The following is a 17,655-nucleotide window of genomic DNA, read 5'->3' as shown; positions in this document are numbered from 1 at the left end:
CTTGTGATACGTGTGTAACAATGCGATACCACATGAGTCAATATACTGTTATATAACGTACATCACCAAGGGAGGTGGGGTAGCCTAGTGGTTAAAGCGTTCGTTCATACCGAAACATGAATCTCATTAACCTATTCAGACATTGATCTACTTTTCAACCGATCCGAATTTTCTCGTGTGAAAATGAAAATAGACACCACAAACGACTCTGGATACACTGAATTCCAATTCCTTGTTTCATAAGGAAATGGCCAGGGGACATCAGGAGTGGACATCACACGTTGCAGCCATCTGGGGAATCGAACCCGGGCCTTAGGAGTGACGAGCGAAAGCTTTAACTGCTAGGCTACCCCACCGCCCCTAGCAGTGATGACGTGAAGTGAGAAACAGATTGCTTGAGAGGGGATACGTGTATGACACCTACGTATATAGTCCCAGTACGGTCGTTGAAAATCAAGTGACAAGGAATTAATGAACATTTATCTTATACAAGAGTCGCTGATACTACTACTAATATGCGAAGAAAGTAGTCATATAATAACCATTTAATGAAATATGAGTAACGTTGGACGATAATCTGTTTAGCATTGTTATATGAACTTGAACGCCGTTAGGACTCAACTACTTTCTTCGTTTCTAAGCTGGTAATGATACACATACTATGATATACTTTGCGCCATTGGTATTCGGATAAGCGTGTACATATAAGTACACTAAAGAGTGTGTTTTTGTATAAAATAACAACTACTTTTCAGAAGGAAACCCATAAAGGGCCTCAGCGATGACTCATACGGTAACGAGAGTTGTCGTTCTTGTATGTGGAGGGAGTACAGTTTGTACAATGTGATATATGTCTTATTAGGAAGCCTTTACGCTCTTGACAATTTAAGCATTAATATTTCAGGACTATGTTTGTAGTTTTGTTTATGTTGTAGTGGAAAAAAGTAGATGCCATCAGAAAGTTAATTTTTTATATTTTTTCAAGCAATTCACAAACTGACAGCTCCATTATAAAGTTGCGCATGCGTATAACGAAGTAAATAAGAGTCGAAAATGGACGACGACGTCCGTAGTGTTTCAAAGTGCACTGTAAGGAATTTTTTGCCACTTTGGCGGTTGCGTGAACATCTACACCACATGCATGCTCTTTGAGGTCTTATTAACCATGAGTGAATATGTTAGCTATCAATATTGCGCCACAATCTGACTAGGTGACTGAACGCCTTCTGACCATATTTCCACCCCTCCCCCTTCGGTGTTGTTGATTGTGCAGCTCTATCTGTTTGTTTACAAAGTGTCAGGAAGGTGTTGACGCATTCCTACTAACTATTCTGTGTCATTTAATGAATCGCAAAGCCATTACGGTTACTTTTTTAGCGTTTTCTAGTTATTCCGCGTTCCAAGGTTTAATCAAGCTGAGAGGACAAAACAATGTGTTATGTGAGTGATGACTTGATATTATGTGGCTTTATTGATAGCTTGATGAAGGATACCATGCCGTGAAGCAACAACAATAAATCCTTTCAAAATCTAGCAGTTAACTGAAACACTGAAGATAGCAGATTATGTTGCAGTTATGTTACAGCTTCAGAAGGTGGACATTTCTTTATCTATCAACATATTATTGTACTTGTCAGTTCTTTTTTCGTGTGTGTTACACTTATCTCTGTTGTTTCGATGTGTGAAATGTAGAGTTTTAGACACTTTTGAACACACAATACAGTGGTATGAAATACTGGTAAATATTTGTGTAATCAGATCAGAACATACAAACTTTTTTGAGTTTATGATTCATTAGATGCAGTTTTCTGTTAGTAGTATTACTGTGAACAGAGTCATGATATTGTTGAATTTCATAAAAAGAATGATAACCCTTTCACATATGGATGACGTTGTTTGAGAACTAGCTACGCTAAAATGTGATCTTTTGCTTTGATACCTTTGTATGTCAGTCTCTGATTGAACGTTCCAATTAGGTTGTATAAGTGGGTGGATCAACAGTGACAATATAACTTGAGGATGAGTGGATCCCTATGTAGGTTGTCATCTTTCTTGTATGTTTTCTGAACCATCACAATTTTGAAATCACAATTTTTATCTTAAGAAGACCCCTCAGAAGATTCCTGTGCCATTGATGGTGTTTTCTTTGATGGCAAATACAGCAGAGCAATAAAATATCCACATCAGTATTTCAGCATAGATTTCATTGATCTTTGTCTACACTCAGTAAAGATGGTTTAGGCTTGTTTACTAAAAGCAGATAGGCCTGAATGCTTCCCTCACAAATCCTCATCTGTAGAGAAAGTTTGCCTTCATACACACAACATGTTTATGTTTAGATGTAATACTTGCTTCAGGGTTAGAAATTAGGACTTGTGTGCTTGCCTGAGCAAGTTTTGTTAATGTTAATTATTTTTGTGAAAGAATGCATAATTAATCTATCAGGAATTGTGTCAGCCAAGTGTTTTGAACAGTTAGAGGCATAAGTTCTTTTTGCAGAATTTTTTGCATTAAAAAACTTTCCTTTTATCCCATTTTCTTCTTCATTGCAGATACATGAACAGTAATTGACTTGATAATGGGTAATAACTGAATTACCCTACTAGCAGTGTCAGAATTGCCTGTCAGTCTTTAGTACCAGCAGCAGCAACAGCAGCAGCCATGAGTGTGTTACATGACCTTCTGGAGCTGGGGCAGCACCTCCGACAGGAGAAACTCTTTGTGGGCATGGAGAGGGACCAGCTTCAAAAACTGTACGAAGAAGTTCGCAAAATTGGTGAAGACCTGTTTCATGCTTCATGGATTTCTAGACAACAAAAACTGAATTTGGACCATCTGCAGGCTATGGGCCATGATGTTCCTTCAGAGGAAATCTGTGCCAAAAACAATCAACTTGAGAGTGTTAATTTTCAGGATAGTTATAAGGTTCTTGGCCATCATGATTCGAAGTATGGTGACTTGTTTAAATATCTACATGAAAACCCAGTCCTACTGGCCCACTGTGTCTGTGCTTTAGAAAAGGTGAACATTACAACCACCACTAGAGTCATTGGTAGTATCATGTCAGCCATATACGGAAACTGTGTTGTACAAGAAGATGAGCAACATGTATTGCAGCTTCTAAAGACACTGATCGACGTTCAGCTCGGTGGTCATGACAACCCCAGAAGACTGATCAGACGGGGAAACTGTGCATTTAGCCTCATCTTCAAGCAGCTGAGTGATATGTTGTTCTCGACCCGTCTCTTTCTCACAGCCGCTCTACATGACCCGGTTATGAGACTTTTGATGGAAGACGAATGGTTTTATGATATAGATCCAGACAAGGCTTTAGTTCGTTTTCCGCCAAAGGAGAGGCAGAAGAGGTTTGGAGAACCAGGAAGTGATGACTATAAATTGAAAGTTCAGAATTACCGTAAGTTTATTGTTGACAAGTTGGTTCTGTTGTGTACACGGTTCATCAACTCCATCAAGAGCAACATCCATTGCTTCCCGGCTAGCATCAGTTGGATTGTGGCCCAGGTGTTTCAGACCCTCACTAAGGGGAACAAACTCTCTACTGGAGAAGTGCGGGCGACGTGTGCTGACCTTATTTTTGCCCTATTTATTTGTCCCGCTATTTGTGATCCTGAGCCATATGGTATCACATCTGATGTCCCTATCAGCCACATCGCACGACACAATCTGATGCAGATGGCTCAGATCGTCCAGGTTCTTGCCATTTCACAATGGGATGAGATTGATCCAAAATTGCGTGATTTATACGGAAGGTTTGAGAAGGTGAGTTTCATTCACTTAATGTTTAGTTTTGCAGTGTCAGTCATTCCTGTTTCTGAGACATTTTCACCTATACAGATGAACCAGTGAAGATCCGGAGTAGAATAGGTCTTCAGCATGCTTGGCACAAAAGGCGACTGCTTGCTGTGAGAGGCGACTAATAGGATGGGTGGTCAGGTTCACCGACTTGGCTGACACATGTCATTGGTTCTCATTTGCACAGATCGATGCACATGCTGTTGATCACTGGATTGTCTGATCAAGACTCGATTATTTACACACCGCTCCCTTATAGTTGGAATATTGCTGAGTCGTGTAAAATTAACCCATTCACTCACCAGTACAGACGAATAAAATATTGTGATTGTTTGAACTTTGATCAACATTCTTGAAGTTGCGGAGCCAGTAGCAAGGCATACAACATTATGGATAGCAACTTTTGGTTTACTACAAAGAGTGACAATTTGGTCTAGATTCTTACACCATTTTCCAGATAAACTTCAGCCAGGTGTTGATAAGTGTATACGTACATTGTAAGTTGTTCACTGGTTACAAGGGGACCTTTGAGCTCAGGGAACATAAACAAACATCAAGGGTACATCAACCCATGGTCTCCGAGGGACCTGAGTGAACAAAGTATTTATCTTACCAAACACTTCAAAGGTATTTCTGAAGTCTTTGAAGCATGGGTATTGGGTGGTACACTTAGTCAGCCTGTGTGAATCAAACAATTCAAATCTTGTATCTTGCTGTTTTTCTTGCAGGTATTGTCTTAGTAAAGTCACCGTGTAATTCCCCAACTCATAGGGACTACATTTGAACTTTTTATCAAAATTTATTTACTGGAATGCAAGGCAAATCTTCTCATAGCCATCACCAGATTTTGCAGACACCACAAGAAAAACAGATTTAGAGTTATCTCCCAACAATTTGCTTGAGCGATGAGCATTTCCACAAAGTACAGAATGAGTCGTCATTGGTGGTGGGGTACATTCAAATGTACCCAGCTTGTAAGTGGGTAAGATAAAGTATGTTGTGAAAAACACTTGGTTGTGGTCACTTTCAGCATGAAGGCAAAAATATCACTCTGTGCAGTAAGAAATTGCTATCCATTATGTTGTATGATTTGTTATAAAATAATTTGTATGATAATTTGTTTTACAAATGTTGTAGTTTCAAATCTAGCTTGGTGTTAAGTTCATTAGGAGTGTTTTGGATTAACATCCTCCTAGATCATCAATCCTACATTGTTTGGCTGTGGTTTGTGGTTTCCCTCAAGTGTGTAGTAACCCTTATGTTAACCCTACGCATTTTTAGCAAGGTGCAGCACCTAGCCCTTTTTCAAAGAACAGACAAATATGAGTGGATTCTTACAGAGTGTTCTTCGAATGGTTTCTGAGCAAAGAATGTATTAGTATCAGAACTAGGTCAATTTTAGTTAATGTAGCAGTTAAGTGAAATAACTGTGCTCTTTCAGCTTTCTAAATCGTATGGATAAATTGTAAATCTGTCGTTGCACGCCTTTTTAATATATGGTTTCCCCTCTTCAAAATCTGTCACTCTGCCCTTGTAGGATCATAGATCAAGACTAAACCCCAATAATCTTACACACATGTTGTGACATAAGCAGTGTTTGCCTGAGGCATGAAAGTTAAGGAGTTCTCATGATTCCCTGGTGTCGTGAGACGGAGTCATGGACCAGCTTCAGTTGGAACTTTATCAAGACAATAGTTGTCATTGTTTAGTAATGACTAGGGTTGCAACGAATACACTATGTGGCGAATATATGTGTCACGAATATTGGGTAATGAATACGAATAATTATTCACATGAATCAAAGTGATGCTCAGTATGGGACCCATGTTGAAAGTGTTAATTTGTCGTAGTAATAACTAGTCATCTGACATGACACTCAAATTTGGTATGTAAATTGTAATAGACATATTGTTGTAGTCCACAGTACCATGTGCAGCCATTGCAAATTAGCTTTATTTGCGAGTACATATTCCATTCTTGCATATTTCACTTTGAAAAAAGACACAATGGCTCAAGTAAAACTTGCTCCATTAAGAAAATGTCAAAATTCATGAATATTTGGTTCTGGTGACCACAAATGATGAATTGAATTCATGAAGGGCTACTTTTTGATTCACCAAATATGCAAGTATGTCGTAACAGCCTTAATAATGACGTTGACAAAAAGCAACTTCAATCAGCACTGAGCAGTTAACTGCCAAACATTAAACCAAGTCGTTTCAAACAAGAGAAGATTGCAGACTTAGATTACCTAAATGTAGGGCCCAGTGGCATTGTGTCAATAATGACGCAAACTTTTGAAATTACTGTGTATTTGAGATAATTTATGCGCAAATACACAGGTTTTCAACATCAGGGCAAACACTCCATATGCGCCACATATTGGTATATAATATATATGTGAGAGGAATATCCCAACATGTCGCACAAAGCATTTGTGAAAAGTATTACTGATACAACATTCTCCTTCAGCAGAGCAGTAACTTGTAATGTATGTGAGAGTACTAAGTGAAGCACTTGCCTCTAATTTTTCAATCATCGTTGAACCAACTCAATTGGTTGCAAACACGGTGAGGGATGATAAAAGCATTCTGTAGAATCCCTCAAGTGTTAACTTGGAACACAGTTGTGTAGTGGTTAGCATGCTGACCTGTCACACCAAAGGCCCAGTTTGGAATCCTGGTAGATACCAAAACCCAGTGACCTGAGTCTCATGTTGTGTTGTGTCCCTGGGCAAGGCACTTCTTCCACATTGCACTCCCAGCTGGTTAAAAGGAGTACCACAGAAGTGAATGTATAGACCTATGTGGTCGTGCAAAGCGCTTAGTAGTGGCTTTGAAAATACAGTTGCATCAGGGTAATAATGTAATGCCAGAGAATGGCATAGCTTTGGATCCTAGGCACAGCACAAAAATTAGTATTATTATTATTATTATTGATCCTGAATATACAGGTTCCTCAATCACGGATTGCACATTTTCATCATTTGCGCTGAAGACAGTACATAGGATGAACCTTGTATTCTGCAAGTGGTAAAGATGGTCATTCCTTTCTGTGTGACATTAGTTTTATCACTCGATCGATCTTTTGTCAGACAAAATATTGAAAATCATCCTAGTTGATGTATATTGGAACTCTGGCATCACCCTATGATAGTATCTATGTGTGTTAAGACTCAAGACCTTCAACTAATTAGAATATCACTTCACATCTGCATTATGAAAAATACTCTCTATGGACATGTTGACTGTTGCAGGACCTGGTCTTGACAGTGTAAAAGTGGTGGAAATAACATTGAAATTGCTAGTGTAACCCAGAAGCACATGTAAAATTGCTTTCAGCTGTGTTGACCAACGTTTTAGTTCACTTTTTCAATAAGGCCAGACCATTTTATTTCTTAATCTTACATCCTTAGATGTTTGTCCTCAGAAAACCTAAGTCACCAGTCAGGGTAATATTCCTTTTAAATATTAACGGTATTCTACTGTTGACAATTTTTCAAGTGCATATGGGACAAAAAAAACAAAACCCAAAAAACACTTCTTTTTCTTGAAAGTATACATTTTTGGCCAATGCAAACATTAGAATTATATTTTTTGAGCGAGGAAATTCAGTTCTTATGAATTTTACATAAAACAATGTAGGACATGTCAAGTATTCCGACAACTAACTTCCTTATCAGTGTCCATGATGTAGGGTATACCATAACATACGACTGATAGCATCAATACACCTTCTACATTTCCCTGTATCAGGACATATTCACATGGTGTAGGATATGTTATTTATATACTAACTGATATTCTATTTATTTCTCAAGGGGTGCATGTCATCTTTTCTGGACTGCCTGGTTGACGGGGTGGGCGATGAGGTCCCAATCATGGGTGTCAGTCAGTTCCAGAGTGCTGCCCGCTCCACCGTGCTCCTCACACAGGCTCAGCTGAACCTGTTGGTAAGAGAATCGTTTTGTCTTGTTTACCATTTTTCTTAATGTTTGGGGATATTGGGGTGCTCAAGTGGTTAAAGTGTTTACTTCAAATTACACCTGTAATGAATCACACTCACCTCAATCACTCACTCACTCACTCACTCTCTGTTGCGGTATCTGCAGGTGAATTGCTAAAGATGTCATTAAACCACACTCATTCACTCACTCACTGACTGTTGTTGCAGTCTTCAGGTGAATTGCTACAGGTGGGATAAGGTTTCACTCACTCGCTGTTACTCTCTGCAGGTGAATTGTTTGCGGAATGCCTGTGCTGGCATCGATGACAAGGTGCCTGGTCGCAAAACACTGCAGGAGCTGCTTGTGTGCTTACCATCCGATGTGTCACAAGGTCAAGGTCATGACAACCACCTGTCGGCTCATGGACCCATCCCTCTAAACCCTACCCCTCCTGGCACTCCCAACAATCAGAAGAAACTCTTCAGAAGTAAGGCCATGTGCATCACCTACTGTAATCTGTCATACAGACCATGAAAAATTACATTGAAGAAAGTACATGCAAGTTTACAAGATGTGGCAAGTCTAGGCTACCCGATCCTTAAGGTCGCCTCTTACACCAAGCATCGTTGAAGACAAAGGCCCAATTTTGAGCCTAAGATCTCATAACTTTTCTGTAGCATTCATACCTTCCTTGTTGCAGCGTAGGAGGTATGTATGTTATGAGAAAAGGCACAAGATCTTAGGCTTGCAAGAGCTTTGTGCAATGGACCCAAGTTCTCTCCTGGAACTTCAGTAGTAGTATCAACTGCTGGCTTGCCTTTCATCTTTTACTAGCCTGTTGGTAATGCTGAAAATATTGCAGATTGCCATGCTTCACAATAAATAAGATACAATTGTATCTGTGGACATTCGCACATATCTTTTGAACTTTTACCTTGAAAAGGTTTGTACACGAATGATTCCGAATACTGTTTTCCATACGATCGCTTCCAGTTCATGCATATGGAGACAACACTGTCAACAGTGAGTAAACAGTCACAGATAATAGCATTTTCATTAGTATTCAAGGATGTCATCTTGCAGAAATATTATCTAATGGTAACCATGTCATCAGACAGCCCAAAGCATATATACTACAGGTCAAATATCTCTGTTTTATGCGGATTTCAGAATGTTGAGGGATCAGTGTCAGTGACTGGTGAAATCTAAAGCCCCACCAACCCTAAACAGTAACTGTTGCCTGACTGGTTAAATCTGTTAGACTGTCTTGCTTTTGACTGGATGTTCATAGGTTGCTCAAAGATTACCTGACTTGGCCTCCTACAAGGATTTGTTAGATTCAGCAAGTGATTGTATCAGATAATACTGAGGCTAAGTTGACTTCGACTGGTGTGTTAGAAGAAGAGAGATAGTTCATGTGCTAGAGGATTTTCGTTTGGCCTGCAGGTTTGAAGAAGAAGAATTCTCTACCGAATCTACAAGTGTCTGCAGAGGATGGGGAAGCAACAGATGGAGACTCGAGGACAGGAGAGCCAATCGAGGACATCTTGGTTATCTCCCTTGGTGTGGGGACTGATTGTCCAGGGATGATGGCAGAAAATAAGGTACTAAAGCTGAGAAGAAATGTGCTAACATTAGGAAATGCAGTTACTGGAAGGATGTCAGTTAGTCCACGTTTGGGTTACATCATTAAACAGTGGAGCGGTTATAGGGTTTAGTCAGTTAAAAAAGGGTTAGGGGTTAAAAAATCCCATCGCCCAACACCCGGGACAAGTCAGTTTTCATTTCGGGCAATCAGATAATAGTATCTTACTTGTCTGTGGACAATTTCCACTTATGGATTCAAACTACAAATTAACTTGGATTTCATTCCATATCTGATCATAATGTAGCTATTACATTTTGCAGTAATAGTAATTTAGAACTATCATTCTTTGAAATTTATCACTGTTCAATAAATAGTCCAGTAAACATTAACATGAAACATTGTGTTATAAAATCACAAGTGGAAACTTGGTCAGGACAAGTTACTTTGTTGAAGTCACTTGCCCTGTGGTTAATCACTTTTAAGCAAAATTTGAACCCCAGTGGTGCAGTATGTGAAGCCCATTTCTGATGTCCCTTGCTGGATTATTGTTAACAGTGGAATAAAACTATACTCACTCACAATTGACTAAATAATCAGTCTGTTACATTGCTGCTAATATATGTTTACAAGAATTGACTTCAATATGGTTAAAGAATGAAGAATGTGAAAAGACCTTGTGCTATGTGTATTTTCAGTGAGAGCATTGTTTTTTAATGTATATATCCCCATAATCTCCAAACAATTCTTTAGTCCTGTTTGTTTTGTGCAGATTTTGTCATGGGAGCAGGAGAATCGTCGTAGAAAGGTGAAATACAACACTGATATCAGTGATGGTGGCCCTATTGAGATCCATGAGAAGAGGACACGATTCTCTCTCTCGCATGACCAGGAATCCATAGGTATGCAGCTTTCATTTATGCTAGCATGTCAGCAGATTTTTTTATTTTTATTTTTTGTCAGTATGTGTGTGAGAGAGAGAAGGATTGAAAACATGTTAGGATACTCGCTGACTCTAGAAATATCCTGTTAGTGGTCTGTTTATGTGACTGGAACAGTGTGTTGTTAGTATTCTGTAACTGGGGGAATAGTACGTTAGTGCTCTCTTTATGTGACTGGGGAAATATTTTGTGAGTTCTCTCTTTATGTTAATGAGGAAATATGTTGTTAGTGCCCTCTATATGAGACTGGGGATATAATTATGATGCTTTTGCATTCTTAATTTGACAGGGGAAATATCCTGTTAGTGCATCTTATGGTGAAATATGATGTTGTTGCACTCTTTATATGACTTGGGGAATAGGTTGTTAGGACACTGTTAATTTGACAGCGGAAATATAACATTAGTGCCCTCTTTTTTATGGTGGGAGGTATGATATTAGTGCACATTGATTGTGGAAATATGACATCAGTATGCTCTTCATCTGACAGGGGGAATGCATCATAATACTCTCATATCTTACTGGTAGAAAGTATGATATAAACACACACAATATCTGACAAGGGAAATACGATATAAGAGGTCGTCAATGAGAAACAATCATAGTATGAATGTATTGTATGTGAATACTGTATTCACTAACTAATACGGATTTTAAGGCAGGGTATTCATCAGTATCTTGAGTTGACTAACACTGATTATTGGCTTTCAACTGTGGAGACTGAAGCTCAGGCTATCAACCACTTGTTTGTTTGCTGTATGAATTTCAAAGTAAGAATGGAAGCTATTAAGCTTTTGTTAACCATCATGTGCTGAATAGAATATCTTAGGGATGCCTAGATTATATCTATCTTCATAAGGTCTCTTTTGATATCCTACACTGTGATGAACTAGGTTCAAGTCATGTAGTATTCAGACAGATGCTTATTATAGTTGTTAGAATCACTGTAGTATTTGGTTATGTTTCTGTTCCATATGTTTTGTTATGTTAGCATCCTTTTTTCACTGAAAATATGTTGTGATGGTGAGAGCTATAAGTTTCTGCAGGCAATACCAGTGACTATCAGGAAGCTATATCCGAGGCAGCATCCAGCCATTCCGTGGACATGGAGAATGACAACGACAACCTTTCTGACATGATGTCCGCTGATGTGAGTGGCCGTGGGTCTCCAAGCATCAGCGGGCGTGATACACCCCTCTCCCAGGCAGGGAGTGTGGAGGAGAGAGCACCTGCAGAGTTTGCAGTCCCAGTCCCAGAAACTGTGCAGAAGCAGAACAGGGTGGATGTGACGGAGAGATTTGGCAAGTTTGAAATCAAGGCCGAGCTGGAAAGTGAGTTTGAGATTGTTTGTTTGTTTCATTAAAGCCTTACTCAGCAATATTCTCGATATGTGGCGGTGGTCTGTAAACATTCCAATGAGCAACTGCATGAGCATTAATCTATGCAGCTGAGGTACAGTGATTTGGGGAGAATCAGAACCAGTGTTGATCATCAGGATCTGCATTTTCTGACCTAGTGGTTAGGAGTGGGTAGGAGTGGTTTCGATTCCCCACATGGGCACAGTGTGTTAAGATCATTTCTGGTACACCAGCAGTGATATTTCTGGAATATTTCTAAAACAAGCTGAAAAACAAACTCACTCGTTCACTCACTCATTTGCTCACTTATTCACTCACTCACTCACTCACTCACTCAAGATAACACTGTTAACAGGAAAGCAGCAAGGGCCAAGTGGTTAAGACACTTACTCATCAGATCAAAGACCAGAGGTTGATTCACCTCATGGATAAAGTGTGAAGCTCATTTCTGGGGTCCCCAACAGTGATATTGCTGCAATATTACTAAAAATAGCATAATATCCTATTCTTTCACTTTGTTTTCTTAATATTATGTCGTCAGGCAGCACAAACCTTAACGTGTTCACTCATTTCACTGAAGCATTCATTGCCTCCATGATGAAGTGGTTTTGAGTGTTTGCCCAGAAAGCAGAAGGTTGCAAGTTCGATTCTAAACTGCGTCACAGTGAAAGACATTAAAATATGGTACTTGTTGGCCCCTGCCTGGTGCTTTGCATAAGTAGTACAACAAGGACTGGTCGGTTCCGAATTAGGTCACTGTGTCTTGAGTGGAGTATTCTTGCTCATCTGTGTCTTGGTATCTCAGTGAGCTAGCTCTATAACACTCTGGGCTAGAACAAGCCACCTCACATACACAGCCATGCACGTCATCATGGGAGTGAAATATTCTCAAGTATGACATTAAGCCCCAGTTCACCTTACCTCAACCTTAATCTTTCACACATTACACCAAGCTCAAGAAGATGCAGGCTAAAATTGGTTTTCAGCAACACTTGCTTGTTATAAAAAGTGAATCTCGTGGTAAGGCTTGTTGGCTTGACTCAAGATCGTTGTAGTGTTGATCAATGCTCATGCTGTTGATCACTGGACTCTCTCGTCCAGACGCTTTTGTTTACAAACTGATGCCTGCTAGCTAGAATATTCCTGTGTGTGGTATTAAACAACAAAGCAACCAACCTACCAAGACCCCTAAAACCAAGGGTCAATCCCAGGCATGGGTACAATGTGGGAAGCTCATATCTGGTGTCCCCTTCTGAGGTGTTGCTGGAGTGAAGAGTGACATGAAACAATACACACCCTCCATGTATGTTTATGAATGATATATTTATTGTTACTGTTTTCACAGGGGACGAAACCAAGTCAACAGTGAGTGACACTTGGAGCACAGATGTTCTGGCAAGTGACTCGGAACCCCCAGATCAGAACCAGCTTGAACGACTAGAGGAAGTTGCAGAGGAGATGGGGAGGCCTCCACCATACCTGTTAGCACCAAGAGATGCAGACTCAGATAATGCATTTGTGAGTAACATTATGAGCCTTTTTTGAAGACGAAGGAAGTCAGGTCTCAGTCAGCAGTTTGTGTTCAAGGTGTGGTGCGGTAGCCTAGCAGTTAATGTTCACTTGTTATGCTGAATATTGTGTGTTTCGACTCCCCACTTTAAAATGATACCAGCTCAAAGAGGATTTAACCAAACCAGATCTGGTGAATTTCCTCAGATGAATGAAACATCTAAACACGTTTCCAGACCATTTGGGCTGGCTAGCTGTAAATTTAGACTATATGTTCATGAGATATCTAGCCTGCCTCAGGCAGTGGGACGGGCCTTATTTCATACACTGGTATCACACGCTCACCATAGCTGCAAACATAAAGGACCCCATAATTCCCTTGACATGTACAATAAATGGCTGGTGAAGACAAACGTTTATTCTCTTCTGCCAGCCCCCAAGTTTGTCTGAGATGTCTGAGACTGCAAGTGATGCATGGAGCACAGATGTCCTGGCCAGCGACACAGATGAGAAACAGTCAGAACTGTTGACAGACCTGGATCAGGTACTAGTAATTGTTATGGGCATAGTGCTTGTACCTGAGTTTAAACTAGTTGTTATGAAAACGTCATGTTCCCAGTGTTAACCATTGTTGTGGGAAAATAGTACTTTAAAGCCAGTGTACACACTTGATTTTTTGTTGCGTTTTTTTTTACTATACTGTGCTATGTTAGCAGTACTTGGAAACAAAGTACCACTAGTATATACTAGGAGCATAAAAAAACTGTACATGCAAAAATTTAAAATATAAATTTATCAAACCTGTGTAGACACATAAGGATTTAAACTCAGAGATTAGTAACATGTATCCAACATGCATTCATGTGCCACGTTCCATGACGTCATTGGTTTTGACCTTAAAACGTGCAATACGTTGTTGCACACGCATTCTGGAAAAGAGAAACAGAGCAAATAAATGCCACACAATGCTGTCACTTTGGCAAGCTCAACCTCAGCGCTGCCTCTTGCCCTCGTTCAAAGAAATAAGAGGCTATTGAAACGTATACCAAGGGTAATGTCTGCACAATGTCATGAGGCCATTGGGCTGGTCTGTCAGGGAATGTCTCAACAACACGCGGCTGCACATTTACACTGCCACTGGCACACCATTTCTGCACTGGGGAGATGCTACCAGAACACAAATGATGTCACATTTGATAGGCTCTGTGCATCATCAATGCACTGCTGTTCCCAATGGCTATAGTGGACATACCTGTTATTGAGCTTATGACATGGTCCTTTTACCACTGTCATAGTGAACCCGTGACATCATCGTGATTGACTTTTCAGTTGAAATTCTCCCAACTTGTTATGGTCTCATGATCCCTCCAATAAAGTTTGTACGTACCTTTGACATTGTTATTGTACTTATCAACTGGGATAATATTTTGACAATGCACAGTTTCTTTATGTGCCTAGTATATGTTGGCAGTAGTTTTCAGGAACACAGTTCTCCTAGTCTGATGGAAGTTGCTGTAAGAAACAAAGTACTTTAAGTCTGTGCTAGCAGTAGTTGGAGGGGACTAAGTTCTTAGTACTTTTGTGTTTACAATAGTTGCATGGAAAATAGTCTTTGTGTCTGTAATAGAAATAGTTGTGTGGAACATTGTACTTCAGGCCTGCATTAACCATTTTGTTAACAGCTGTTACAGTATAACAGGAAACAACATTTTTTAAAAGATGTATGAAAAATGGAATGAAACGGTTAAAGGATGACTGTTATGACCCACTCTCTCTGCTGTTACTTCGTAGGATGACTCTGTGATGGAGCGATCAGACAACCTTGATGACCAGAGTCTGGAGGACACACCCTTAGCGTCAGGTAAGTCTCATCGCTCTCATTCAAGCTCATTACCAGTCAATATAGAATGGAATGGTAAAGTTCGTAAATGGCTGGAAATTGTTAGCCCCAACCATAAATTGGGACAGGGGGATATTGGTTTGAGTTCCATCTGTCCATCCGAGATGTGCAGACAGATTTGCTCAGAAACCGTTATGGTACTTGTCATGGGTTTCTTGACATAGTGCATGGTATCCCCAATGGGGACAAATTTTCTCAGAAAGCAAATATTCATGGGGAAACCAAATTTGGAATGTGTCTTCAGAACATTGATGCCTTGAACCCAAATAGGGCCACAACACAGTGGCGGGGGATATTGATGACCATGTCTTCTTGTTTTCATCAGGGATTCAAAATGTTTTAAAAGCGACTTGCCACAGGGCAAGTGACTTCAAGAAAGTAACTTGTCCTGACTAAGTCTCCACTTGCCCTAATTTTATGACACAATGTTTGATGTTAATGTTTTCTGGACTATTTATCGAAGAGTGATAAATTTCAAAGAACGATAGCTCTAAACTACAATTGTTGTGAAATTGAATAGCTACATTATGAGCAGCTATGAAATCCAAGTTTATTTGTAGTTTGAAACCATAAGTGGAAAATATCTAGTAGTCCACGGATAAGTGAAATACCATTATTTGATAGCCGAAATGAAAACTGACATGTCCCGTGTGTCGGGCGATGAGATTTTAGAAACCCAGTTTCATTGAACTATGATGTGGACTATTTTTAGATTAACTTCCTTGACACACTAGTGGCTTGTGTTTTATATTATTTATATGGAGTATAGCGCATACAGACATTCCCAAACCTCTGTCATCAATCCTCCTGTAATCCCTAATAGCAAAAGGCCTCTCTCAAAATAACAGTAGGTGCCACACCAGTCAACTTTTGTTGCAGCTATCCTGAAACTATCCTGATTCTTATTTATTTGCATACATCGAAACGCATCATGGTTTCTTGTTTGTATGGGTGGTTAAGGTGTGTTTGTTTGTCATGCCAAAGCCCTAGGTTCGATTTCCCACATGGGTACAGTGTGTGAAGCCCATTTCTAGTTTCCCCTGCCCTGATAGTGCTGGAATATTGCTAAAAGTGGTGTAAAACCCAACTCTCTCACTCAATCACTGCTTGTTTGTGCAGGAGGACACAGTCCTTCAGGTGATCGAGACCTGCTGGGGTTTGGAGCGGAAGGTGGACGCTCTGTTAAGAGGGCTGACTCTCTAGGATCAGAGGAAGTATTTTCAGAGGATGTTTTTGCTGATGATATCACTCCAAGTGCTGAAACATCTCAGCTTAATCAGACAGTAGAAGCTGCAGCAGCGGATAAACTTCCAAAACCAGATGTCAAGGCTGAAAGTCAAGGTCAGAATCGGATATCACCAGACTCAAGACAGAGTCATGGCAGGACGGGCAACACTGAGTTTGAGCATCGCCAGAATGCAAATGTGACATCAAAAAGTGACAGCCTCTCTTTGCCAAAAGATCATCATTGTGGAGCAAGACCTAAAGAATTCCATAAACGTAGTCATCACCATCACCACCACAACCGAGGTCATGGAGGATACAACTCAGCCAAGGTTGAGGCCTGGGCCAAAAGTAATGGCATTGGCGGAAACAAAGATGGACCAAAGTTTGGGGCAGAATTCGAGAGTATATCAATGGCACGAGGGGGCAAACCAGTTAACACCCAAAAGCTACCCACGACCACCACCATCAATGACCAGGACATTGATGAGGGTATAGAAATATCGGTAGATGTTAATAGCTTGGCAGATCAAGTCGAAGCTGTAGGACTGTCTGAACAGCAGAATGTGAAATTCAATGAAAACCGATTATCTGCGACACTTAGTCTCTTTGATCCATTGTCACCTGAAAACAGCAGTACAGGTGACCTACTGGAAGGAGCAGGGGGATTATCTGAGCACGCAGTCACCGCCCTCCCAGCCGCAGCCTGCCCATCCCGCATGTCTGCCCCACCCTCATTTTCTGCCACCCAGATATTCCCTGTACCCATGGCTCCATCAGCTCAGAGGGCAACCAGTGAAATTCTTATCTCAGTATCCAGTAGCGATGAAGTTCAAGGTCAGCTGCAGAGTTCAGCAGAGACTGTGAAGTCAACGAGCCAGGAGGACTTGCGTGGGGGGCGTCGGGATAGCAGCGATAGCAGTCATTCCGCAGCCTCCCTGAGACTTAATGATACAGCTAGTTCCAGTAAAGAAGCAAGTGTGGACACACTCTCCATGAGATCCAATGGGGACAATGTTTCAATGAGATCAGATGATAAGGTACGTCTATGTGCTGAACAAGAACTGATATAGGTATCTGTTATATCGTAGGAACAGGTTATACAATGTGATATGTATCAATATGTTATTACTAGCCTCATTACGATTCACTTACATACTTGATGAAATGAACTGTCTCCCTTCATGAATTTAATTCATTGATCAAGGTAACAAGAATCAACTGCTTATAAATGTTTTAAAGAGAATGATTACAATGATTACACAATGATGTCATATTTGTTAATTTCACTTTCTTAGTAAAGTACAAATTCTAGTACTCTTTTTGGGTTGAGTCCCATCCAGGATTCGAACACGCACCCTCAGAGTCAGGTGCCTAAA

General features: G+C 40.2%; 1 protein-coding gene across 2 annotated transcripts in view; it reads left to right on the top strand.

Annotated features, from left to right (window-relative positions):
* Positions 1–1,030: 1,030 nt before the first annotated feature.
* Positions 1,031–17,655, top strand: part of LOC137273454 (GTPase-activating protein and VPS9 domain-containing protein 1-like) — a 39,157-nt gene continuing 22,532 nt past the window's right edge. The window contains exons 1-11 of one of the 2 annotated variants that reach the window (XM_067806149.1): positions 1,031–1,089; positions 2,553–3,780; positions 7,634–7,765; positions 8,048–8,246; positions 9,206–9,363; positions 10,117–10,246; positions 11,332–11,616; positions 12,989–13,161; positions 13,586–13,696; positions 14,944–15,013; positions 16,172–17,316. In XM_067806149.1, coding sequence (XP_067662250.1) covers positions 2,662–3,780; positions 7,634–7,765; positions 8,048–8,246; positions 9,206–9,363; positions 10,117–10,246; positions 11,332–11,616; positions 12,989–13,161; positions 13,586–13,696; positions 14,944–15,013; positions 16,172–17,316 — 3,522 coding nt within the window. In that variant the 5' untranslated portion in view covers positions 1,031–1,089; positions 2,553–2,661. Of the gene's footprint in view, positions 1,090–2,552; positions 3,781–7,633; positions 7,766–8,047; positions 8,247–9,205; positions 9,364–10,116; positions 10,247–11,322; positions 11,617–12,988; positions 13,162–13,585; positions 13,697–14,943; positions 15,014–16,171; positions 17,317–17,655 lie in introns of both variants that reach the window. The other variant, XM_067806148.1, reaches the window with a different exon arrangement.

Source organism: Haliotis asinina, chromosome 2 (genome assembly GCF_037392515.1).
Source record: "Haliotis asinina isolate JCU_RB_2024 chromosome 2, JCU_Hal_asi_v2, whole genome shotgun sequence".
Classification (NCBI taxonomy): domain Eukaryota; kingdom Metazoa; phylum Mollusca; class Gastropoda; order Lepetellida; family Haliotidae; genus Haliotis; species Haliotis asinina.
Note: the sequence above shows the minus strand (reverse complement) of the source record. Positions and strands in the feature narration are given on the sequence as shown.